This window comes from Emydura macquarii, unplaced genomic scaffold, assembly GCF_026122565.2.
Source record: "Emydura macquarii macquarii isolate MOO-44397 ecotype Brisbane River unplaced genomic scaffold, CSIRO-AGI_Emac_v2 contig_1644, whole genome shotgun sequence".
NCBI lineage: Eukaryota > Metazoa > Chordata > Testudines > Chelidae > Emydura > Emydura macquarii.
Window position 1 is genome coordinate 14,330,726 of NW_027131781.1, and position 24,765 is coordinate 14,355,490.

The window sequence follows — 24,765 nt, forward strand, 5'->3', positions numbered from 1 at the left end:
TACTTACTGTTCAACCTTGGCTAAGACAGGAAAACTAAAGCGAGTGCCAGTTACAGCAAGAGATTGCTGAAGGGCACCATGGACCATTCCCTCGGCACTGAAAGAATGGGCATGGATAATAATCCACAGGCAACTGCCCCTTGAGAGGGCCGAGCTGGGCCTGTGCTGCCCCTCAAACTCTTGCTGCTACAGAAATGGGAGTTTCTACCTGGTCATGTACAGACAAATGAAAGCACGGCCGGGGCGTAAAGCTTGAGCTGCACTCCCTAAACCCCCGCCAGCAGGGACCAGGGATTTCCTCACCTTTGTTCTGTCCTGGGTGGCTCATGTTATTCAGCCTCTGGTTGAGCAGCTGGTTTGCCCACATGTAACGGCTCAGTTCTTTTTCCAACACTTGGATCCTTCCCTCAAACTGTAGCTTGCTGCTGGCCAGCCCCTCCCCCAGGTGCTCTACAAAGAGAAGAAGGGTTACAGTCTGCGGGGCTCGGAAGCCGTGCTGCAGTTGCTTTGCAAAGGGTGATATGAAGTGGAGGAGCAGATGGTATGGGCCAAAGAACTCCATGGTGGAAGGGTTAACTAAGGCAGGGCCACTTGGCTTGCAGGAAGAACAGGGTCCATCCCCAGGGAGGCAGGGGCATTACCTTGGCTCTGCTGGAGCAGGAGCTGGATGTTCTGCTCATGCTCCTTCTGTTGCAGGGTGAGCTGGCGGTCCATCTCTAGGCGCTGGCGCTCCACAGCCACCTCCAGCCAGTACACCAGCTGCTGCTGCTCCTCCAGCTGCATTTCCAGCTCAGAGAAAGCAATGTGCTGCCGGTGCTGATCCTCTCGCAGAGTCACCACCTGACCAGAGCCCAAGAGCATGGCACACATCAAACCCGCACTGAGGCTCGGAAGCTTCACTCTTCCCCATTGGTCAAGTTAGTTTCTTGCTAAGGAGCAAAAAGGGCTTGGGTCTTCAATACAGCCCAGCACATCCAAAGGGCCACAGCTGTGGCACGGCTGCTGCAGAGCCACCAGGGGAAGCCATGCAGCATCCGAGAGCAGTGTCGGGTGGCCAGTTAGAGAAGAGCCGAGCGGGGGTACCCAGCACTTCTGCCCCAGGCAGGGTGTTTGTAAAACTGCGGGTTTGCGCGTCGCAGGGAAACCAGGCTGCAGTAGGAATAAAGAGAGGCTGCCCCCCTCACAGTGGAAAGCAAGCAACGGATCAGGACTCCTGGGCAAAGGTCCAGCGAGTGCAGGAGGGAAGTGCTATTGGGTTAGACACCAAGGTCCCAAGATGAGCAGAAGGCTGAGGCTGGGGCAGGGCACGTGTCTGGATCCTACCTTATCAAAGTACTTGCAGAGCAGAGCTCGGGTCTCGGAGGAGGAGAGGTAACTGAGCTTGGCCATGAGGTTCATCTCGCACTGGGACAGCAGGCTGGCCGAGGCCCGCAGGACCCGCTGTCTGCACGTGATTGACTCGTTCTTGTACTCGATCGCCGCATCCAGAGCCTCAATAGCCTCGTCCAGCTGGAACAGGATCCTCTCTTCCTGCCGGAGGAGTGGGGGGGAAGCTGCAGTTACTCCTGGGTTAGAGTGAGGGGGAACTGCACCCACTGGGAACCAACCCAGGGCAGCAATCAGGTCAGGGATGTACAAACTAGACCCAGGCTCCAGCCCTGCCAAGGCCCCTCACTCTCAAACTGCTGTTATGCTATTCATATCCAATACACACACAGCTCTGCCAATGCGCCTTACTGCAGACACGCCACCCCCGCGGATATGTCCAGCCTCAGGCCTCTTCCAAGGCTGACAATTGTACTCTGGGCTAGATTTGGAGCGACTGTGATGTGCAAAATCAGGCGCTCTGGAGCCGGGCTGGGCCCATCAGAGTCTTTTTCCATGTGACCACAGTAGCTGTGAGGCTAGGCGCAGGAGGCTGGCATGCCAGCCCTTTGCTAGACACCCTCCCACCATCTAGACAAACTGTAAGGTGGGCCCTAAAGGCAGCTGATTACCTCTGGGGACAGCAGGGTGCCCTGCCGCAGCTTGTTGTCTATCTCCAGCCTCTGCTTGAGCAGCTGGTCCTTCTCCTGGCGTAAGCTGTTGATCTCCTGCCGGATCTGCTGCTGGTCGTGGGCGCTGCCATGACGGAGTTGCCCATTTTTCTCCGTCAGTTCTTTTTCCAGGACCTCCAGGCGGCTGGACACCCGCACGATGTCGTCAGTCAAGGCCTGGAGCAGCCGGAGGAACAAGACCTCAGCTGAGCATCTCTCCAAAGGGCATCCAGCCCTACAACTGCCTCCCACGACACCCATGCAAGCCCAGAGCAATTCAACTCAACCACTCCCAAGCCCCAGTGAGGTGAGATTCCAAGGCAGGAGTTCAGTGGGGAGGCTGATGTGGTTCAGATTCAAGATCAGGCGAAGGCAGAGTCAGCAGAAATCACGCAGTGCAGGCTGTATTCCCTACCCCAAACTCTGCTGATGCTGCCTCAGTCCAGACCACAGCCCTGACCTGGGGTCCCACTCTCAGCCCCACCAAGGAACCTCACTCCTGCAAGCTTAGGGCAAGCGCTCTCACACCCCGCCCAACCCTCAGCAGGTGCAGCTGGGTCCGAGGGACCTCCGGCACCCCACCTGGCTGGAGCGGAGTCTCTTGGTCTCCAGGCCATTCTTCTCCTGCAGCAGCGCTTCCTTTTTGGCCACTATGGCTTCCCGTTTCCTCAGCTCATCCTCTAGCTCATCCAGGGCATGTCGCTGCTCAAGGACTTTATCCATCTCCAGGTCCAGCCACTTCTTCTGCTCCTCGATCTTCTGATGGAAGGAAAGGAAGAGAGGGAGAGGGGTGGAGGAAGGACACAATCACCAACAGCTACCTCAGTATGCTGGCCAAGGGAAGGGATTAGGGCAGGGGGGTGGAGGCCTCTACTAGCTAGGTACTTATCTGGTCCTCATCACTGCAGATCTGAATGCTTTACCCCTTAATGTCTTTATCCTCACACACCCCTCTGAGCTAGGGCAGTGCTCTTATCCACAGTGTACAGAGGGGAAACTGAGGCGCACAGAAGCTAAGTGACTTGCTCAAGGGCACACAGGATGTCTGTGGCAGAGTAGAGAAAAGAACCCAGGTTTCCTGAGTAAACAGGCTACTGTCCTAAGCAGTGGGCCATCCCTCCGCTCATCCTGCTGCCCCTAAGCCAACAGACAAGGCTTCACCACAGCTGCTCCATGCCTCGGCCATTTGGGATTACTGGGGTTCAGGAGGGTCCTGGCTAGGACAGGTCATCTCACTGCGCTTCAGGTCCCAAGAATAGGTGGGGCCCAGAGCAGAGGTTGCATGTGAGCCGTGCTCCCTGGGGAAGGAGGATACAGTGAATGTGTTAGAGATGTGAGTCAAGCTTAGTCTGTCCTTCCCAGTGGGAAGATTCCAGGGACAGCTGCCCATCAGGGTGGGGGGTCCAGACATCTTTGCTGACATTACCAATCTGGGGCAGAACTCCCCTAAGAGCCCACCCCATTAGAACAGGAGGGTCACGGCCGTGTACCTGCTGCTGCTCCAGGCTGATCACAGAGCCGTTGCTGCCACTCCTCCGTTTCCTTTGGAAAGCTGCAATCTCCTCCGTCTTGATGCGCAGGATCTTCTGATTCTGCTCATGCTTCAGTTCCAGCTCCTGTGTAGGGGGAAGCAGCCGTTAGTTTGGGGATGGAGGGAGAACAGATTTATTCAGAGCCCAGGAGTTCAGACTGATACAAGGGGGCTGGAGCCACCACAGCCGCAGGCTCAACCCATCAGGCCAACCTGCCAGAAAACGTAGGACAGGCTCCCTCCCCCACACAGGGGCAACCACCACACCCCAGAGCTATCCTTGGCCGGCACACAGAGATCTGGGTCTCACCTTGACTCGGTGCTGCCGCTTGTGCATCTCAGTCTCCAGGCGGCGTTTCTGCTCAGTCTCCTCCCGCAGGCGTCTCTGGAGCTGCCCCTGCTGCCGCCGCATCAGCTGGATGTTCCTTTCCAGCTCCCGCACCCGCTTCTCGCTCTGGGCAGACAGTGACACCAGCCTCTCCGTCGCTTGCTTCTTCTCTCGCAACACCTGCCATAGGACAGCTGCTCTTAGATTCCAGGCCTGGAAATCAGAGACCACCCTGCCTCTCAGAGCCCCCACAATAGCCTTTAGAGCGAGGGAGCCCCCAACCCTACTCCTTCGATAGCCCCTCAAACACAGAAGCCACGGCCCAGGGGCCAGCAAGCTGTGCTCAGCCTCCCAGAGCTTCGACTCCTCCCGGCAGGGGCAGAGATGGGAGAACCCAGCGCTCACTGACCCGCGCCTTGCTCTGGGCTACTGCGACTCTGGTGCGATATTCCTGCAGTTTGCATTTCTCTCTAGCATCCTGGGGCTCCTTCTCCTCCAGTTCCTGCAGCTGCTTCTGGCCATTGCTCAGCTCCACTCGCACCTGCTCTGCCTCCTGCTCCAGCTCCAAGATCTTCTGGCAGTACTGCCTGTTCATGGCCTGGGCATCCTTGCCTGAAACCACCAGGGAATCCACAGTCACCAATGGCTCTACCCCCTCTAGCCCCCCTCTCCTTCCCTGGTGGCCCATCTGGAAGGACGGCAACACCAAGGGCCTGCATGGAGCTGGCAGCTTCAGGTGTCTGCCAGCCCATCAGGAGCAACTGCTGTGGCATCGGGACACTAGGCTGTGCTAGAACAGCCTCTGCAGAGCATGAGGGGGTGACTATCGTATGCAAGGGTTCGGTCAGTATTTGCTGAGGCCAGGCAAGCAGCTGAGCATAGGGCCCACGTCCCTGCAGGGCAGGTAGAGTCCCCTTGCTAGCAGTAAGAGCAAGAACAGGCAGAGGCAGCCCCCCAAGATGCAGGAGAGCGTGGCGCAGACCCAGGGAGTGGGGCTCTGCCCACAGTAACAAGGGCGGCAGGGAAGGTCACTTAGCACACTGAGAACCTGGCCCAATGGGGACAGGCACACAGGGAGGGAAGGACAGTTGGGGGAACAGAGGATGCAGTGTCCCACCAGGAGAGAGGACAGGCAGAGATTCAGCACCTCCACCCAGAGGTGTAAGCCCAAGAGCCCCCAAGCCTCCCTGGCAAGAACATCGCCTCGCCAGCTGCTCTGCACCTGTCTTGATGAGCTCTGCGATCAGCTCCTCTTTCATGCGAATGTTGATTGCAAGCTCCCGGATCTTCTGCTGCGCTTGCACCAGCCGCCACTCCGAGTCCTTCCCCGAAAGGCCTTCCCTGGGGCCAGCCGGCTCCCTCCTCCTGCAAGCCTCTGCAACACAGAGCGAGCCTGCTTCAAGACCTCGCCCAGGAAGCTGCCATCCTAACAGCTGGGCGGAGAGGGAACAAGCCAGTAACACCATGGCCCAGACCTGGTGGAACACAGTGCTGCCCTCATCTTCAATACACCACTACAGCCCTCAGAGACTACAGATCCCAGCATGCAATGCTCCATCTCAAGTAAAGCAGCCAGGCCACAATCTGCTCCATTCTGCGCTAGTCATGGCAGTCCCCTGGCTCTGACCTAGGTCGGGCAGTCTGGATACCCTCTGCACCACCTTTCTTTTCCAGAGCAGAGCACATGACCAGGCTCCTCACCGTGGCCCATGTGGGCTGAGGGCATCACCAGCCTTTGGAAGATTCCTCCTGGGATACAGTCTCCACTTACCTTTGGGCAACTCCTGAGGCTCCTCCTGGATGGGCAGCGAGTTGCCTCTATTCTGCTCCTCACACACCTTGCTGGAAACATCCTTCTTGCTCCAGCTCCCGATCCCATTTCTAGAACAGCAGCAAATCAGTTTAGCTGGGCCTGCTGCATGCCCAGGCCTGCCGCATGGCACTAGCCCAACAGAAAGGGACGAGGATGCCCGTGACCCATCAGACAAAGCGGTTTTCAGTGGGAAAGGATCTCAGGGGCGCTGGGATCAGGAATGAAGCAGCAGGCTCAAATCCGTCTCAGTCCATTTCCCAGTGGGCAGGTACCCACATCCCCCAAGCCAGCAGTTGACAGCCTCAACAGAGAAGCCAAGGGCTGAATGGCCCAGCTCTAAAAATGGCCCCTCCAACTCGGGGCTGAGATACAGAAGGAAGTGGCTTGAACTGCCACTGCCTGTGCTGTGCAGGGTGGACTCAGTCTTCAAGGCCATCAGGCCAGCACCTCTGACCTCCGCCAGCACTAGCCTCACCAGTTTACACAGACACTAATCTGCAGTTCGTCCGTTGCAAACATGCTCACATTTCCTGGTTCTTTCAGTTTGGCTTCTGCAGTTCGACATGTGCTCACGGGCTTTGGGGACATGGCACCTGCCTGGCTAAGGGCACAGAGGTGGCTCATTTAGAGCCGGCCAAATTCCCAGTGCAGGAGTCTCTGGCTGGTGGTTGGACAAGTCCTTAATCAGGGGAAGCAGACATGTTCAGCAAGCGGTCCTGGGCAATGTTCTCGCGTGTGCAGCCTCCACTCACCTGCGCTGGTGCAGAAGCCGTTTCTGCTCCCCCTCTTCCTCCAAGGTTGGCTCTACCGACCTCTCAGCGTCCTCACTGCACTCCCTCATCAGCACTACGTCTTTGGCCTCCAGACTGCAGGCCATGCCCTGTGCATGGCTTCGGCAGCGCACCACCAGGTCCTCCCCCAGCTGGGATGGGCTGCTGCTGAGCTGCTCGGGGCAGAGGGGGTGGTCATGCATGGAAAGGAGATGGACACATTGCACCAGGGCCAGAGCTCGGGAGGGGGCACTGACTCACAACCAACCCCTCTGTTAGTTATGAAGAGGGGAGACAACATGGAGCTCAGTGGCTCTGTGAGCAGGGCTGGTGAGTTCCTGGACCCAGCCAGGGCTCCCAGCTGGGCAGTGCACAAGGCTTTCCCGGCAGCTCAGGGAGATGAATTGCTCAGGATGCAATTTGTAAGTACTCTGTTTTCCCCCAAACTGAGCAAAGGCCTCACATCAGGAAGGACAACACTCAAGATCAGGGCCGAGTTTCAGGCCTGGGCCGGTTTTGCTGGAGGCCTGTCTCCCTCCCAAACTCAGACATGGCTCAAGGGACTTTGCTCAAACTCACTGACAAGATTAGAGACCGAACGTGGGACAGGTCAGCTCCTTCAGTGAGGGGAACCAGCATGGAAACCAGCACCGCCCCGAGTGCAAGCAACTGTGGAAATGACTTCCACACCCACCTTTCCACAATGGACTCTTCCAATCTGGCTGGTGAAGGGCTTTGACTGCACCATGCTGAGGCCATGGGACCGTGTGGTATTCAGCGGGGCAGTGTGAGGTCTCTGGGCAAGCTCCACCAGGTGAACGTTTTGCAGCAGCTCTGGCACCTGCAAGTTTGGCATCGCCATCTCCAGGCACACACGTAGCTCCGAGATGGCGTCCTGCTGCTCCTGCAACTTGTCGCTCTGAAAAACAATGGAAGATGTGATTTCCCATGTGCCCGTATCAGGCCTGCCGCTAGCACAGAGGCAAACAGGAGCATTCTCCCTGCTGCATTCTCACACTGTGTTCTCCCTGATTCCTCGCCCCTGCTCTCTGTGCCAGGGCACAGGGATCCAGGTTTCCCATCCAGAAAAGGGATGGCAGATGAAAGATGAACAAGACAGGGAGCTTTGGCTGGCTTTGGGGGGAGTACTAAAAACCCCCAGGAAACCCCAACCCAGATGGGAGAATCTACAGAACAGGCCAGGCTGGACCAGGCAGCATCTGAAATTAGAGGCTCCCTATACAGAAGCATTCTCCGTGATGAATAAAGGTGCGATGAAGGTTAAAAAGGGAGCAAGGGACCAAAGACACCACGAGGATGCAGGGAAGGTTTGCCCACAAGAACAGAGAGGGGCAGGTTGTGGGCACTTACAGGGAGCAGGAAGGGGAGAGATTCTCCCTGTGCATGGCAGAGGCGAGCCGTACCTGAAGTTTGTACTGCTCCATGGCATCTTCCAAGGCAGCTAGGAAGTCACGGTTCTCCTCCTCCAGACGCTCCACTTGTCTCTGCAGCTGGGCCACGTGCTCATCTCTGGCTGCCTCACATGCCTTCTCTGGGATCACCTGCCCCCAGGAAGGGAAGAGAGACCGCATCAGTAACCCCCAAACTACTCTGTGCTCCTCTCCCTGTCCCACACACAGCACAAACAGGCATGTCTGCTGTACTGCCTGCCACCCACCCTCCTCCTTGCAACACACAGCCTTGGGCTTAGCACACAGGAACATTCTGAGCATCGCTCAGGTGGGAGAACTGGTGCAGTCAGGTACAAAGACCTGTTCACGACTCCCCGTGTGAGTCGGGCGAAAGGCTCGAGAGGAAAGATGTTCTTGATACTGTCACTGAGTCAGGCAGTCATGCTGTGCAGGCTGCATTGGAGGATGCTGCTATGGAGAGCTGCAGTCCTGGCCACTCGCTCAGTGGGGCTCCCCGAGCACTCACTCCTCCCACCCCGACTTACTGAAATAACTTTTCTTGCTCTACAGCTAAGGGGTAAAAGTATGTTCTGAATAAAATCTGAAGCTAGTTTAATTTCACTTTTCAAAAAAATCCCTCTGGTACCCAGCCACCATTCTGCCTCCCTACCGTCCTCCAGCAGGATCCAGGCTTCTCCCTCCACTCCCTGGCCACACTCCCGGACCGACCTGTTGCGTGGATGTTGCTTTCCCCCCAAAGGCAGGTGGTAGGCACCTCAGAGGGGTTGGGAGGTTTTATTAATTGATGTCTGAGAAGCACTTTGTCCTCCATCAAAGACAGGGACTGCCGTGTTATTCACAGGGAACCGGTGCTAGCTAAAAGGGTTGGGAGTCAGCTGTCAAGTGGGGACAGGACATCAGAGTCCTCAAACTTGGCTCTCTCTTTGCTGTCCCATCATACCCGTGGTACCGATCTGGCCCCCAGTACCATCGGATCTGTGCACCTCTCAATCTTTAACACATTTATCCTCACGGCACTCCTGTGAGGCAGTGCACTGCTGCTGTCCTAACTTTACACATGCCCAGGCCGAGTGACTTGCCCAGGGTCACACAGAAAGCATGTTGAGGAGCTGGGAACTGAATCGAAGTCTCCCAAGTCTCAGACTAGCCCTAACCATTGGACCATCCTTCCCTCTCGGAGGAAGTACAGGAAGCTAGGCCCACCCACAGATGGGCTCTAATGAGGGCCTACTACAGAGACAGCATCATCTCATTCTCTTCTTCCCCTCTCCTAATGCAGCTTTTCCTTTACCGTCTTCACTAGGTGCTTCCCAGCACCGGCAACAAACATCACCCCTGCATAGCCTGACCTGACACCGGTCACTGCCCAGTGCCCGAACGAAGCTGACACCCCAATACCTGAGATCTGGGCGGCTTTGAGTCTTGTGCCTCGGGGCTCCGATCCTCTGCTGATGTGCTCTCAATGCCGCTATCCAGTCCAGAGGCAGAGGTCAGCTCGCTCCTTTCACTCTCAACCGCGTACAGCCACTCTTTCACCCGCAGGATCTGCTCCACGGTCAGGTTGCCCGGCCCCTGCAGTTCCATCAGGAGCTGGTAGGCAGTGTCCGTGCATGTCCTGTAGTGGGCGCACTCTGCCGCCAAGCGGGCGCTGTGCTCTTGTGGGCCCCGCTTGGCAGCATCGGAGCGGTTTATGATACGGGTCTGCGAGCGGTGCTGCCGCTCCAGCGCCCTCTGCAGGTTCTTTATTTGAAGCTGCAGCTCCTCCACGTGCTCCGCCTCCTTGCGGCAGTTCACGATGGCCTGGTTCTTAATGTTCTGAGCTCGGCTGGCATAGTTCAGCGTGTTGAGACTCTCATCGAAGTCAGAGGAAGAAGGGCTGACGCAGGCGATCATGACAGTCTGGGCATTGCCCCCCAGGGAGTCTTTCAGGATCCTAAGGAGAAGGGCAGAGACATCAGATCAGAGTGGCTCACGCTACTGCAGATATGCCAGGGGCTGGAAGGGTATTCACAGCACCACCTCTCTGACAGGGTAAACCCCGGAGGTACAAAACGCTTTATCGTCCGCTCAGCGAAAGGGGCCAGGATGACAGCCCCGAGTTCCTGTATGTTCCTATGGGCGAGGGAGAGCACAGCCTGAAGCACTGCAAGCATCCCTCATACTGACCTCTGGCGAAGACGTCTGCAACGCAGTGGCCACCTCGAGGGGTGAGCGGGGCTCCAATGACTTGATGTGCATGCCAACAAGGGAGCCACTTATGTGAACCTGTCTATGCTAGGAACTAGACTGAGACCACTTTACTTCACACAGACCCCACACCGCCATCTGATGGGAGCATCTGCTAGTCACTGCTAGGCAGGAATGGATGGGAGCTTCCATACTCCATTCCCCGTGCCCTGAGCCAGTGCAGCGCAAGTATGGTGGGAAGGAGTAAAGAAGCCTCATGTCTCTGCCACAGGGTTAAGAGAGCATCAAACAGATTAGCAGAGCGATGTGGGTGGCCCAGGCACCATGCAGTACCTGGTGATTTTGGAATCCCTGTAGGGAATGTGGCTGCATTTCCTGCGGGGGTCTCCCAAGGCACTGATCACATTGCCCAGGGCCAGCAGACCACTGTTGATCTGGATACTCTCCTTCAGCCGTTCCCCTGTGTTTCCAGTCTTCACCACCCGCTCGGAACCCGCCAGGTCCACGAAGTGGAATTTGGAAGCCAGGACTTGGCCGGAGGCCGGGACCGAGGCCCTATCTTGGAGGGTGAGGCGGGTGAGCCGGCCGGCACCACGCCGCTGCTCCATGGTCACGGTGAAGATGGTGTGCGAACGGCTCGACTGTGTGTTGATGTGGGTAGCTCCCGTGTGCTTGACCGTGTTGCCCATTTCCAGCAGGCTCAGGACCTCATCCAGCCCCTCCACTTCGGTTTCCTTCACTCCATACAACACTGCAAACAAGACAAAGACAGCAGTGACCGTGCTGGCATGGATTCTCACACAATGCCAGGGGAAGCCATACAAAGAGACAGCCAGGCCACCCAGCAAGGGTTGAAGGGCAGTGGGGATTCACATGTAGAATAACCCCAGAAGGGAAATCTGTTTCCTACACGAAGGGTTTTCCTCCAGTCAGTTGGGTAATCCATTTTGTTATTGTAGGGTTGCTTAAGAGGGCCGGACTGTGCACACACAACTAACTCATCATGGGCCACGCCCCCACACTCAGCCATAGGCATCTATTTTAAACAATCATGCTGACTCATTTGTTTGGGGGACAAACCGCTCCATCCCTGCCTCACCATATGAATAATGGCCTGGGCTTAGCACAGATGTAGCGAAGCAGAAAGACAAGGTCAAGCTTAGCTGCCCTTGGAAACAGCCCCAGGACTGAAATGTTGGTCCTGATTGCATGCAATCCCTTTGGCAGCCTCCACAGCACACCCCTGCTGAGCTGCTCAGATCCTACCTGTGCCTGAGAAAGGCAAGGGGCCACAAACCTCAAGCGTTGCTGAAAATGCAGGCCTGCACCCTGACAGAGTCCCTTCTGACCACTTCCATACTGACTGCTGCCATCACCCTATTCACGTGGTGCTGCTGGAACCCAGGAATTTCAGAGGGAACGGACCAGACATGAGGAGACAGAGCAGCACTGAACGAAGGCCCGGGTCTCGTCCAATATTGTCCTAGCCATGCCAAATCCCCTTCAAGTGTCCCACTGGCCTAAGAGAAGACACAATCTGGAGCTGCCCCTAGAAAACAGGGAATCCACCCCAGGGTTCGTTTGGGTTTGTTTGACCACAGTTACTTTCTGTGCATAAGGTAACTACTGGGTACGTGGCTAGTGTTCAAAGCTGAGGCCCCCGCGCTGCTCCAGAGAGCCCAGTGCAGATGGGGCTATAGGAAAGCTCTCCTTGCACTATTCAGCAGAGCATGCTAGCCATGGTCATCTGCATGGACAGCCAGTGAGATCTCCTGCGCCAGGAGACTTCCTTTCGCCCCCATATTAAATGGCAACCTGTGAAATGTGTTTCCAGCCCCAGGGGGACCTGCACAGCTGAGCTACTGAAGATGTTGGAAGGGAAGTTGCTCCAGACACATTCAGAAGAAAAAGCTCTTAGATAAAGCCTCACAGCTGAGACCCCCCCAGTCAGAGCACAGGTTATGCCCCGTATTCAGTAACTGCATGCTATAGTGGCCAAAAACCTGAGTCCCAGAGGGGGGTCACAATTCCTCAGTTTCATAGTAAAGGGCTGTGGGAGAGCACTGGAGGTAATAGCTTCTTTGTCAGGGGAGAAGCACTGTGCACTGCTTTGCAGGAACACGCATCCAGCCCTGGCCAGGGGACAGTCCAGGAGGGGAGTTTAAGAGCAGTCACATGTACCAATGTTGCCCTTGTCGTCCTCACGGATCTGGATGTCCTTGCTGGCCGTTTCCACTTGCAGCAGATCCTGGAACTCCTCCTTGTACACCTCCAGGTAGGAGACTCTGACTGTGTAGTCAATCAGGTCATTCTCATCAATGAGTTTGAAGGTCTCAGCCATGGCACGTGGGATGATGCCCTGATCATCCTCATTGATAGAAGCTGGCAGGGAGTGAGACACACAATCACCAGAAGCAGTGAATCCCCAGAGAGCCAATTACAGTGTGGCGTGCAGCTACAAAGCAGGGATCAATCAGCAGAACACATCTCATGACACAAGGACAGCATGCCAGGGGGACCAGCCTCACACCATCCCGTGTGCTCAGCAGTGAGGGTCCATATTAAAGGTCCCAAAGTGCCCTTCTCATAGGCAGTCCTAAGGTCCTTGCCCAAAATTCCCCTCAACCCACTGTTGCATACCCTAAGATGCACCACTTCTGGGGTGGAGGGCAGCAGGTACGTCTTCACAGCACAGTTAACCCAAGTGACTGGCACCCTGGTCTGAGCACCCAAGTTAACCTAGCCTGGGTGTTAATGTTCTCACAGCTAAACTATACCTACGTCCTCACAGTTTCTGCACTTGCCCTTCTGTCTGGAGACAAATTCCACTTTCTCCAATCCCCAAAATATTCTTCTGGGCTGAGGATTTCATTAAATTAAGTTTTACATTGATTTTTGTTTGGGTCTCCAAACACTCTGCCATTATAAGCCTCAAACTTGGCATGAAGGTAGCTATAGCTGCAAAAGGAAAAGTCAAGCCAAGCCTGAAGAGATAAAAATAATTTAGTATTTGTATAGCTATGAAGTTACCTTTCTGCATATGCACAGTAAACATTTTAAGGGGCTTAGGTACCAAAATAGCCAACACTTCAGCATTAAAGCGTTTATAGGAACTAAACAGGAGAAGCTGAAGAAAAGGGAGCAAAGGAAAGTGCAACAACAAAAACCTACAATTAAATTAAATGCAAAACTCCTTCTGTTAAGGCTGATTTAGGGCATGTAAACACTTAATCTGTGACAGCAGCACCTTTGCAGTGCTTCAGAGTAGATCCTCACTACAGCGACAGGAGGGGATCTCCCATTGCTGTAGTTAATCCGCCTCCCTGAGAGGCGGTAGCTGGGTTGAACGAAGAATTCTTCCATCGACGTAGCACTGTCTACATCTGGGGTTAGGTCAGCATAGCTACATTTTTCACACCCCAAGAGACATACCTATACTGATATAAGTTTTTAGTGTAGACCAGTCCTGAGAAATAAAGCAAGCAAGGCTCCGGAAAGTCGAAGGCACTCTTCTAAAATCATGAAACTCTCTCTTTGCCTGACTTTCCCAACATAACCAAGTAGTAACCATATTTCACATGCTGCTGCTCAAACAGTGATTGATCCCAATCAAGTAGATGAATAATTCTGCAAAAGTTACATCAGGTTCCTATTGAAATATTATGTCAGACACGCAAAAAATACTATGTAAGTGCAGTGTCTGGTTTTGCAGCTAAACATAAAAGCTTACTATCCACTGGGCACCAGAAAGAGATGTGTGCTCACTGCAGGATGGCCAAACTGAGGAGCCTTTGAATTTCCTCAGCTTCTGCTTTCTTCATTTCTCAGCTTTGATGTTGCACTATCACCAGTTTTTCATATTATTACCAAACTAGCCTAAGAAGTCCTGTCTACTTCTACCCAAAAGGGATCCTGGCGTCCTGCTCACAGCCAGGCTCTGGGCAGTGTGTGGGGAAGGGAACTATTGCTACACATGCATCAAAGACACAAGACTCGGAAGGTGCTACTTCCCCAGATACTCACAGACACTTGCTTCCCCAATGGTGTAGGTTTTGCCCGAGCCTGTCTGGCCATAAGCAAACACAGTAACGTTGAAGCCTTCAAAGAAGGCCTCGACCAGCGGCTGCACACAGGCACCATACACCGACTCTTGGTCTGAGGACTCAGTGAAGACAGCATCAAAGTGGAAATGGCGGTTACGCCCCAGGGTCACCTCGTTGGTCTCTGGGTCTCCGTGCAGGCAGGCCTGGTGCCCGTGCAACAGCTCCTTGGGCAGCAGGGGTCGAACACGCACAGCTACTTTGACAGGAGTCTCCTCCGTTCGGGGCTGGGCCTCAGCTTTCAGACCCATGGTCAGCAACAGTTGCCAAGTCAGGAAAGCCGCAAGCCAGGTGCAGACACCATCTCTCTGCCCTGATGCTGTGAAGAGAGAAGCTGGATTAGTGTAGATTCAGCAGTTGTCTCTGAGCCACCATCGAGAAAGGCTCCTGATGATTTGATCAAGAGATGTGGACTCGAGAGTGGAGCTGGAAAAGACTTATTAGATCCAGGGTCCAGCTACCTGGGACTGGTACGGGGCTGGGCCCTCGTGTACATTTCCTAGAGCTTTATCCAGTCCTATTTCAAACATCCTTCCTTCTGGGGCTCGCACGCATTGCTTGGGGGGGGGCCAGTTCCCCAACCAGCTCAACCCCAGAGCCGGGACTTTATCCCCGCACTCACTCTGCATTTCCACCTTGTTAATCTCCTCCAGCTCCCCATGCAACACGCCTCCCATCCCTGGAGCTCACCCACTTCACCTTGACTCTGCCCTGGAGACAGGCCAGGCACTCCCTCCCCCTTAGTAACATAAGAACAGGCTGGGGGCATGGGCACAACCCACAATCTGTGCCTCGTGGTGCCACCTGCCCAAAGGGTCCTGGAAACCTGCACTAACCTGAGAGGGCAGCGCGCTCAGTAGCTACTCGGCCGAGCCCATCCCCACTCCCGCAGGTGCACACCGTCCCTTGGCGCTCCGCCGGGGCAGGGGGAAGTGCTGCCCCGCTGAGCCGGCTGGAGACCATGGGAGCGGTGCCCTGACCCCCGATGGGAGCAGGGTGGGAGGGTCACCCACTGATCCCAGCACAGCGGCCGTGTGTGGCGGGGCATGCCGAGCACCGGGGGGGCGGTGTGTGCCGTGCGGGGGGTGCCCCATCGCAGTGCAGGGCACGGCGCTGAGCCCCAGAACGGCGGGGCCGGGCTGAGCCCCCTGGGGCGGGAAAGCAGGGGAGGGGGTCACTGCGCGGGGCCCGGGGCGCTCCTGCCCCCGGGGAGGTTTAGGGCCGCGGCGCCGGGCCCGAGGAGCAGCCCCCGCACTCACCCCCTCGAGCCGCCGGGACAATAACAACAAGCCCCGGCCGGGCGCAGCTTTTGGGGGTGCGCGCGGCTGCCTCGCGCACTGGGATGGCGTCAGGCGGCGGGCGCGGCCAGGGCCGGGGGGACCTCGAGTCCCGCCCCCCTCCGCTCCGCCCCGCCAGGGGCGTCAGCCGGGGCTGCGCCGAGTAGCCCCGTCCTGCTACCCCGGCTGGCAAGGCCAATGGCCCCGTCCTGTCCCCCGCCCATCGCCAGCTCCCCCCGCCCAGGATCATCGTCCCCCAGCAGAGTCATCACCCCCCCATCGCCAGCCCCCCCACTAGGGTCATCACCCCCCAGCCCTGCCACCCACCCCAGCAGGGTCATCACCCCCCCCCCCGGCTATCCCCCCCACCGCCACCAGGGCCATCATCCCCCAGCCCTGACACCTCCCGCCCGGAGTCATTAGCCCTGCCACACACCCCCCCAGCAGGGTCATCACCACCTCCCCGGCTATCCCCCCACCGCCACCAGGGCCATCATCCCCCAGCCCTGACACCTCCCGCCCAGAGTCATTAGCCCTGCCACCCCCCCCCCCCCACCAGGGTCATCATCCCCCCCCCCCCCCCGGGTATCCCCCCACCACCACCAGGGTCATCACCCCTCTGCCCTGCCACCATCCCCTCCCCAACACCAGAATCATCACCTCCCAACCCTGCCACCCACCCCCCTCAGCAGGGTCATTAGCCCTGCCACCCCCCCACCAGAGTCATCACCCCCCAGCCCTGATACCCCCCCACCACCAGAGTCATCATCCCCCAGCCCTGATACCCCCCCACCATCAGAGTCATCATCCCCCAGCCCTGATACCCCCCCCCCCCGGGTCATCAACCCTCCGCCCTGCTGCCACCCCTTCCCCCGACACCAGAATCATCACCTCCTAGCCCTGCCACCCTCCCCCCACTTTCCACTAAAGTCCCCCAGCCCGGGTTATCAACTCCCCCAAGCCCAGCCACCCTCTTTCCCGCCCCTTAATTATCCCAGCGGGTTAAAGCCTGGCTGATCACTTGTAGGCCCTCTGGCTGTCAGGAGTGATGGGGAGGGTGCACAGGGCAGTGGCTTTGTGGCTCAGTGCAGGGAGGGCTTTTCTTGCATGACGCCTCTTGGGGTGGGGTGTGCCAGGCAGGGGTGGGACTGGTGTGAAGGGAGGTGCTCAGGAGGTTGGGGAGAAAAAACATAGTGGTGGCTGGGGGAGAGGGACCAGGGACTGATGCGATGCCAACAGTGAAGCAGGGAGGGGCAGAACTGAGAAGGGCTCTGAAGGGTTGGGGCAAGAAGCTTGAAGTTGGTGCAGTAGAGGAGGGGTAGCCAGTGGAAGGGGTCGAGGTGGGGGTGATATGGTGAGAGTGGTGGGCAAGGCAGATTATCTTCCTGTGACTGAGGAGGGGTGACGTGAGTGATATTGGTACAAAGACCCCTCCTCGATGCCATCCTTGACCTGGGTCTGGAAGTGTGTTCAACCAAGACAAGTCACTTCATTCAAACTACGGTGCAGTCTCAGCCCTAGTGAGAGGTTGTGGGTGGAAGTTACAGGCTAAATGACCGCTCTGGACAACTGGGTTAATTTTACTCATGTCACAAGTGAAATGAGTTTGGTGATCTCAACTAGTGGACGTTTGTCCATATCTCAGAACCATTGCATGTAATGGCCCCATTAGAAGTCCATGCTCATGCGACAGACTAGGTCTGGGAGTGTTATAGTCAGGAATGAAGTGGAGGGGGAGTTGATGGCAGATGAATAGGAGTGGGGGGCTGCAGGTCATAAATGAGATGTATTGGAGCTGGGCGGGGGGGCAGCACTTGAATAGCAGGGGGTTCTGCAGGTCAAGGTCAAGGTGGCTTAGCAGAGTATGTGGACCAGGGGGAGGGAACATACCTACCTTCCTCATCAGAAGCTCCATAATTCATCCTGTAAGAGAGAAGTGGGAAGAATCCAGCCTTGTGATGCCTGCTGGGTGAGATACCATGGATGGATTGTTCTTCTAATGCATGGATGGCTGCCTACTCAGCTGAGGGTCCCATATAGGACGTGGTTTGGAGAATAGCTGCTGAAATCAGACCCTGTTTAGCCCCATCAGGATCCTCCCAGCCTGCTGCCACTGCAGGGTCAGGTTTGGGGTTTTTCTTTTAGGATGATTTGATTGGTATCAAAGTTGAGATTTTTTAATCTTGGGAAGTTTACAATGAATGCTTACATCTGCTGCTCTTGATGTGTCACCCCCTTCAACTGTTGGGAATGGTATGGCCCATGCAGATTACTCTTTCGGTTAGGGCTAGAATAGGAAGGGACGGGAGTCATTCCACCTCGAACAGTGGAGACTGGAGAGGACTGGTAGATAGACAGACAGACTCTGCTGAGAGAGAGATCTATCTGTCTACAAATGGTTCTTCGAATCCCTCTGCGCAGAAGTGCCAGCTTTACCCCAGACCACCGGCCCTTGATGGAGGTATCCAGTCCCACCACGCTGAAAATGGAAGCGAATGTGCTAGTTATGGGAGCAGACAGCGTGGGGAAATCAGGTGAGAACTTTAATCACTAGAGGAAGAGCAGGGAGAACAAAAATTTCCTGACTGGGAGATCCCAGGAGCTGGGGAAAGCTCCAAGGGAAGGGACGTGAGTCACACATATCTTAGGGACTTTTAAAACCGAACTGGACAAAGCTTGGAGAATATGCTGTAGTATACAATCCTGCCATGGCCCAAAGACAGCTGAGATGGGACCTGCTTGGTCTATTTTATCTCAGACAGCTGTGATTCAAAGTGGGAAAGCAGAACCTATCCTATGAGACAGCAGGAGAGTTTCATGATGGGGATCTTCTGTAAGTGAAAATACTTCTACAGTTGCAGTCCATTGAAATGCTGGTTTGGGAGAGTTCCTGACCTATTCATCCTCTCTTAGCAAACCTGCTGGTTGGGCAACATGTGAAATAAAATACAGAGCTCGTTCACATGCAGCTCAGTGAGCGTTTAATGGATAGAGAAATGGGGAGATGGCTCCATTGCAGAGCAAGCTGTCCGTGCCAGGCTGTGGCTGGTGCTGAGCTGGGTTCAGGGTAGTAATCACTCTGCTTGGGTTTGTGAGGAAGCTAAAAAATGTCAGTTAAAATCCTTAGGATTTTTTTTTTCCTGTTCTCTGTAGCCTTGACGGTGCGTTTCCTCACTAGGCGATTTATCGGGGAATATGGAGACATGGGTGAGTGCCATCCCGGAGCATTGCGTGTTATCTTCCCCTTGTCCTTGTGGGGTGTGGATTGACCAATTTGGAAACGTCCTGATTTGCGTGACTGGTTCTATTTGCAGGATTTGACTATTTCCTGAGCCACCTCTTTCTGCCTCACTCTCCAGGGCTCTTACCTGCTACCTGCAAGCTTAAGGGTTAAATCTACTCATTGGAACCATTTTGTACATTTAGAAGAGTTTCTTGTAGAGTTGTGAGGGGTTCCTGTGTGACCCCCATGGGGCAGCTAGTGGGGATGCAGGTGCAAGTGCACTGACTGAAGGACAGGAGGGAGATCGATACCCTGGCAGGTTGGGTTACTGGTGGCAGACTCTGGCTGAATGCCAACATACTAGGTGTGGCTGGTGCCTTACATACAGCACAAAAGCCATGGTCCTTGCCCCTGGAGTCTGATCTGCTACCGGGAGAAGAGTGTGTGTGTGTACACAGCAGGGAGGCAGTGGGTGGCAGGGCTGTCACCGAGAGGACACGGCTCTCTGGTTGTCTGTGATCTGTAAGTGCAGTGATCTTTGTGTCTTTTGGCAGAATCCATCTACAGCCACAGCCTGGCAGTGGAGGGCAGAGAGATACTTGTCCACATTTGGGACACCCCCTATTCACAGGTGAGGTGCCTCTGTGGCTGCTGTCGCACATTCTTGGCCCTAGGAAAAACTGTTCCCCTAGCTAAGAAAACCAAATGGCAAACCATGGACCTGAGGCATCAGCCAGACTGTAACACCTGCGACGGACTCCCCCCAACATGACTAACCTTTGGGCCAACCAGCTGGCTAGTGGGCAGCTTGCAGGGATGGGGCCTCCCTCCCTCATGCTTCCTGCTGGAGGGTAAAGGCCTTGGGACAGCAAAGACTGTATTCCCATGCTAGCACTAGTGCAGGACTTGCCACCCTGCTCCACTAGTCCCCAATGGGAAAGAAAGGGGATGAAGCAGCAGCTAGCTCAGTGCTGGACCTGACTAATTCACCCCCCCCCACACACACACACACACTGGGCTGGTTCAGTGGACGTGGCAGCAAGTGCCACGCGAGGTCCTAAGCCAAACTCGGATAACCTGCAGCCAGAGCAAGCATGGCCAAAAGCTCTCCTTGCTCCATGCGCTGGGAGGTGAGGACAGTAAGCCTGACTTTAGGCTCTTCCCAACTATTCTGTCCTAGCCTAAGTGAGCTCTGCCAGGTATCGCTCCTGCCCTTCCCTTTACGCTGAGGTGGTTATTCTTCTCATTCCTGCCAACCTTCTCTGTTCCCTGCTGCTTCCTGGTGAGGGTGTGACTGTCACCTTCTTCCCTTGCCCACCTGTCCAAAGATGGGGAGGTGCTGCATCTCTGCCAGCACGGAGCCAGAAGCTTCCGGCTGTTCGTGAGCCTGGATGCTTTACACAGAAGGGCAGTAAGCTGCTGCTGGGTGCAAGCACAGCCTCCTTGAACCGAATTGGTGGAAGGCCCTGCTCCTCCTGGAGTCAGAGGTGGCTGAGTTTGGGTGTAGGAGGTTAGGTGATAAACCCTTTACCTTTGGGTTATGGGTGTCAGTGGGTCACGGCTCACCCCCTGTGCTGGCCAAGGCCAGAACCGAAGTCTCTCTCCTCCTGCAGCTGGTGTTTCCATGTTGGGTTTGATGTGGCTGGCAGGGCCGCTACCCAGCAGCAGATGGCCTGCATTTTGTTCAAAGGGGAGTGTAGGGCTTTCAATTTCTAGCCCAGGTGGATGGTCGTATGACCTTTGTCAGCACTGACATCCTCCCCAGAGACTGCTGACCATTGCTTATTTATCAAACTCCACCCCATCTCATGTCTCCTCCCCCAGGACCGAGTGGATGAGAGCTCTGCCAAGGAAAAGCGAGTCCAATGGGCAGATGGCTTCATCCTGGTCTACAGCATTTGCGACCGTGCCAGCTTCAACGTGCTGCGCCCTGAAGTCCAGGTCATCAAGGCAGCCAAAGAGGCCCTGAGCCAGGAGAAGGTGCCCATCGTCATTGTGGGCAACAAGCGGGACCTGAACCACCGGCGGGCAGTCTCCAGTGAGGAGGGCCGGCTCCTGGCACTCTCCATGGACTGCGAGTTCTACGAGGTCTCTGCAGCTGAGGCCTATCATGGAGCACTCATGGTCTTCCACAGACTAGCAGAGCGCATCTGCGAAGCCAAGCTGGTCCTGAAGAAGGGCACTGGGATCCGCAGCATTGTCAAGAGCATGTCGGCTGTGTTTGCTCGGAAGAGGACGGACTCACTCTGAGCTGGAGCCTCATGTTACTTCTCCATGTGCTGCCAGCTGGAACCACCTCGGTGCCCAGCTTCCTAAGCCCTCCTCCCCCGGTGACTGTGAAGAGAGGCATGTGCTCTATTTGAGGAGTCAAATAGATTCCCCCAACCTCACATGTGAGAGTCTCTGTCTTGGGAAGATGGCTAAGTCTGCCCCTGCTATCATATATACTAGTGTAACCTGGGGCCTTGTCATTCAACTCCTATGAGTCCATACTCTCCAACTCCAGGCAGTTGGGCCCTATTATACAGTTACTAATGTGTGTCCAGTCCAGCACCAGCTGTGAGCTCCCTCGCGGAGAAGATTCCTCGGCCAAAGTAGTCTGCCTACTATTATTCATTATGTATATTACAATAGCATCTAGAGACTCCAGCCAGGATTGGGGCCCTGTTGTGCTCTGCTCACAGTTTCTCTTGGTCTTCACTCTGCTAAATAATTCCACTCCCCTCCTTAATATTGGAAAACATGAGCGCATCCTTCTGCTGCTTCTGGGATTATGTGATTTCCTCCACTTCCTTTGGTGGGGATCTGCCCCCTCCTGTCAGTACAGATGAGCGGGAAGGAACGGCTGTCTCCTGGCCCTCTGTTCCAACCTCAGCTAGTTTAGGTGGGATGCTAGGAGCATTGACTTGGACACATGGCTGTTTCTGTCTGTCTTAGGTACAGGTACTTACTATGACCTCCATCACTATAGCATCTGAGCATCTCCCTACATGGCTGTGAGGTGGTGCAGTGCTATTAACCCTATTTTACAGAAGGGGAACTGAGGCACCGAGATTAAGTGACTTGCCCAAGGTCACCCAAAAGGCTGGTGGAGAAGGGAATTGACCCCTGGTTTCCAGCATCCCAGGCTAGCAGCTTGACCCCTTGACTCTCCTCCCCCCCCCCCCCCTTCGCAAGGGGGTGCCACTGGGTAATGCACTATTCTCTTGTAAACCTCTCTGATGCTAGCATGGTTCTGGAGTGGCTAGCAGGTGCAGTACAGAGAGTGGCATCAATGTCTGTCCCTTGGTGTTTCTCAGCATCTTAGATGTCTGTCTTCAGCTGACACCAAAGCCCCTGGGATTCAGGGAACATTGTAACATCCTCCTTCAGCCTTGGGTTCTGTCCTGCTTCTCTGTGCAATCTTGTCTGGTTACTGAGCTGTCATGGTGCCTGGAGTTGTCTGTGCCGACCAGCTTCTCTCCCCTGTTCTTTTGCTGACAGCAGAGATTTCTGTTGTTTAAACCAGTGGCTCTCACCCTTTCCAGACTACTGTATCCCTTTCAGGAGTCGAATTTGTCTTGCGTGCTCCCAAGTTTCACGTCACTTCAAAACTACGTGCTTACAAAATCAGACATGAAAATACTAAAGTGTCCCCGCACACTTTTACTGAAAACTTGCTTAGTCTCATTTTTACCATGGCATTATAAAATAAATCCATTGGAATATAAATATTGTACTTACATTTCAGTGTATAGTATATAGCGCAGTATGAACACGTCATTGTCTGTATGAAATTTTAGTTTAGATTGACTTTGCTAGTACTTTTTATGTAGCCTGTTGTACAACTAGGCAAATAGCTAGATGAGTTAATGTATCCCCTGGAAGACCGCTGCATACCCCTAGGGGTACATGCACCCCTGGTTGAGAATCCCTAGATTAAACGATGCATTGGCCATGCATGTAAGATTGGAGACCGCAGATTTCCAGGACTCCAGACTCTAGCATGGGATCTGTGTATGCTAACCTGGTCCCTGCTGGGAGCCACAGTTTGCCTGACCCTAGACAGTCACTGGGCAGGGCCTGCCAGTCCCCTCCAGTCAAAGGAAGGGCTAAGTTCTTTACGCAACTGGGCTGAAAGCCAGTAAAATTCCTCTCTGAATGTGGAGTGGGGGTGTCTGCTCCTCCTGTCCCAGCCCCTCACCAGCACCAGGGCTGTAAAGGTTGAGTGTAAATAAGAGCGATTTCTACACTGACAGTTTGTAATAAACCCACTTTGTGTAGGAAGCTCCTGGATCATCACAGCTGTGTTTTTTTGAGCTGGGGAAGTGGGAAGGCACCTATGGAGGAGGTAGGTGAGGAAAACAGCCTTTTAGCCTTGCCTGCCCTGGAGTCCGGCAAACCAAAGGCAGAAGTTGGGCACTTTCTGCAATTTGGCAAAATCTCCCTCCTGCCATAGTCCCAGGCCCTTCACTATTAACCCAGCACACAGTCAGCTCAAACTGGCTGGTTGAATTTGTTCATTTTTGCTGGCAGCCCAGCTAATCCAGCCAGTTTGATAGCTGCCCCTGCCTAGCTGGACAGACTGTGCTGTTCTCCTGTGGCTTGTGTACATGGGCCCCGGTTTGGATTAGAGCGATTTGGAGCAGCGTCTATATGATGAGCTGTGTGTGGTTATTGTTGGATTGGCACTGCAGGGAAGGGGCAGAGCACACACCCTTAAGACCGCTCCCCTTCCCCCCCTCCCCGGTGCTGCTGCATTGCATTAATTGTGAGATTTTAAGTAGTTTAGGGTTTAAAAATCAAACCTGTGAGAGCACTGGCAGAAGGCAGCGCCTGGCACAGGCTGGTCGTTCCAGCACCGTAGGAGGAGTTGGACTGTCCCTGTGTCCACACTCACAGAGCAACGCCCGCTGCCTGGATTTGCTGAATCCTCAAATAAGCGTTCACCTAGCTTTAAACATCTTCGCCCATTAGCCCTCTGGGAACTGGCTCTGCCCAGAGCACCCAGGCGCCCTGGAAAGCCCAGCTGTAGGAGCAGTTGCTGCCTGAGCCTTTCTCCATACAGAGCAGCGAAGAACCACAACAACAGCTGTGCTGTGTGACCATGGAGTGCGGGCTAGGGCAGACAAGGCAGGAATCTCCTGTCCCCGCTGTACAGCAGCTCAGGGGAGAGAGCTACGGTGGGAGCACGTGTCCCTGCCTATGGCTGGAAGGTGGCCACAGCCAATCCCAGCAGCAAGTCAGGGAGAGGACAGCTACATCTGGCACTGCCATTTTGTGACTAATGTACTCACACCTGGAACATCAATCGGGGGCAGCCCCAGCCCTCCTGAAAATAGTCACCCCTCCACAAAGAGCGAGAGGGAGGGGAGGAGCATCTCCTGCTAGGCCTGGGGCGAGGGTTGAGGTGTGGGCGAGGGACATCCCAGCTGATAAATGAAAAGGCCCAGCCTCCAGCCTCTCCCCCCAACTGCCACCCCTGCACAAATGCCCCTTTGCTGCTCACCCCAAAGCAGCTGGGCAGTGCAGGGCACTAGCCAGCCTGACGGCACTGAGAGCCTGGGGGAAGCTAGCGCCGCATACGCAGGAAGAGCTGGCCTGGACCACAGCCCCAATACTGCAGACCGTGCAGCCCTTCCCCCGCTGCTGAGAGAGCAGCCAGCCCCACAGGCCCCGATGCTGCCTCCTCTGCCAGGACCACACACAGCACCAATCAGGCTCGGGGACAGCCCAGCTCAGCAGCAGCACTGCCCTGGCTTAGGTCACACACCCGAGGCTGCCGCCAGCCCCGGCCCACAGCTGCACTACCAGCTCCCCTGTCCCTGGCTGTGCCAGTGGGATTGGGTCTTTGGACTTGCGTCACCCAGGGATGCAGGGGCCCAGGGCGGCAGTTTGAGCCACTGCCCTGGGCCGGCCTCGGTGGAGCAGTCTCACTCCCAAGGCGGAAACCAACGCACAAGCCAAGTGGGGAATGTTTATTATTGCAGTTGCCCTGCTTGGGAGATGGGGAAACACACAGCTGGGAGGGGGATGCAGCTCCTCTTCCTGCAGGGAAGCTGTATACTGAGCTGCTCCTACAGGAGAA

The 24,765-nt window shown here is 55.4% G+C and overlaps 2 protein-coding genes across 4 annotated transcripts in view; one reads left to right on the top strand and one right to left on the bottom strand.

Annotated features, from left to right (window-relative positions):
- KIF7 (kinesin family member 7) overlaps positions 1-17,445 on the bottom strand; it is a 19,359-nt gene extending 1,914 nt beyond the window's left edge. For 2 of the 3 annotated variants that reach the window (XM_067555685.1, XM_067555684.1), the window contains exons 1-18: positions 17,370-17,445; positions 14,122-14,517; positions 12,280-12,480; positions 10,432-10,849; positions 9,310-9,844; positions 7,903-8,040; positions 7,173-7,397; positions 6,461-6,651; positions 5,667-5,776; positions 5,118-5,270; positions 4,305-4,507; positions 3,878-4,075; positions 3,527-3,652; positions 2,619-2,795; positions 1,998-2,213; positions 1,324-1,530; positions 642-840; positions 304-450 (exon numbers count right to left, since the gene is read on the bottom strand). In XM_067555685.1, coding sequence (XP_067411786.1) covers positions 304-450; positions 642-840; positions 1,324-1,530; positions 1,998-2,213; positions 2,619-2,795; positions 3,527-3,652; positions 3,878-4,075; positions 4,305-4,507; positions 5,118-5,270; positions 5,667-5,776; positions 6,461-6,651; positions 7,173-7,397; positions 7,903-8,040; positions 9,310-9,844; positions 10,432-10,849; positions 12,280-12,480; positions 14,122-14,517; positions 17,370-17,397 — 3,868 coding nt within the window. In that variant the 5' untranslated portion in view covers positions 17,398-17,445. The remainder of the gene's footprint in view (positions 1-303; positions 451-641; positions 841-1,323; positions 1,531-1,997; positions 2,214-2,618; positions 2,796-3,526; positions 3,653-3,877; positions 4,076-4,304; positions 4,508-5,117; positions 5,271-5,666; positions 5,777-6,460; positions 6,652-7,172; positions 7,398-7,902; positions 8,041-9,309; positions 9,845-10,431; positions 10,850-12,279; positions 12,481-14,121; positions 14,518-17,369) is intronic. The other variant, XM_067555686.1, reaches the window with a different exon arrangement.
- A 425-nt stretch (positions 17,446-17,870) lies between these two features.
- LOC137158102 (ras-related and estrogen-regulated growth inhibitor-like protein) lies at positions 17,871-21,178 on the top strand. The gene is made up of 4 exons (XM_067555692.1): positions 17,871-18,009; positions 18,629-18,682; positions 19,253-19,329; positions 20,523-21,178. Exons 1-4 carry the CDS (start codon positions 17,871-17,873, stop codon positions 20,946-20,948), a joined length of 696 nt encoding a protein of 231 aa, XP_067411793.1. The 3' UTR covers positions 20,949-21,178.
- The last annotated feature ends 3,587 nt before the right edge of the window (positions 21,179-24,765 follow it).

What these genes read in the sequence shown, in the direction of transcription:
- LOC137158102 (XM_067555692.1), top strand. Translation starts at nt 17,871, where the DNA reads ATGGTTCTTCGAATCCCTCTGCGCAGAAGTGCCAGCTTTACCCCAGAC. An exon ending in CGGGGAATATGGAGACATGG is followed by an intron (nt 18,683 to 19,252) that starts GTGAGTGCCATC and finishes GTCTTTTGGCAG; the next exon opens with AATCCATCTACAGCCACAGC. An exon ending in GGGACACCCCCTATTCACAG is followed by an intron (nt 19,330 to 20,522) that starts GTGAGGTGCCTC and finishes CTCCTCCCCCAG; the next exon opens with GACCGAGTGGATGAGAGCTC.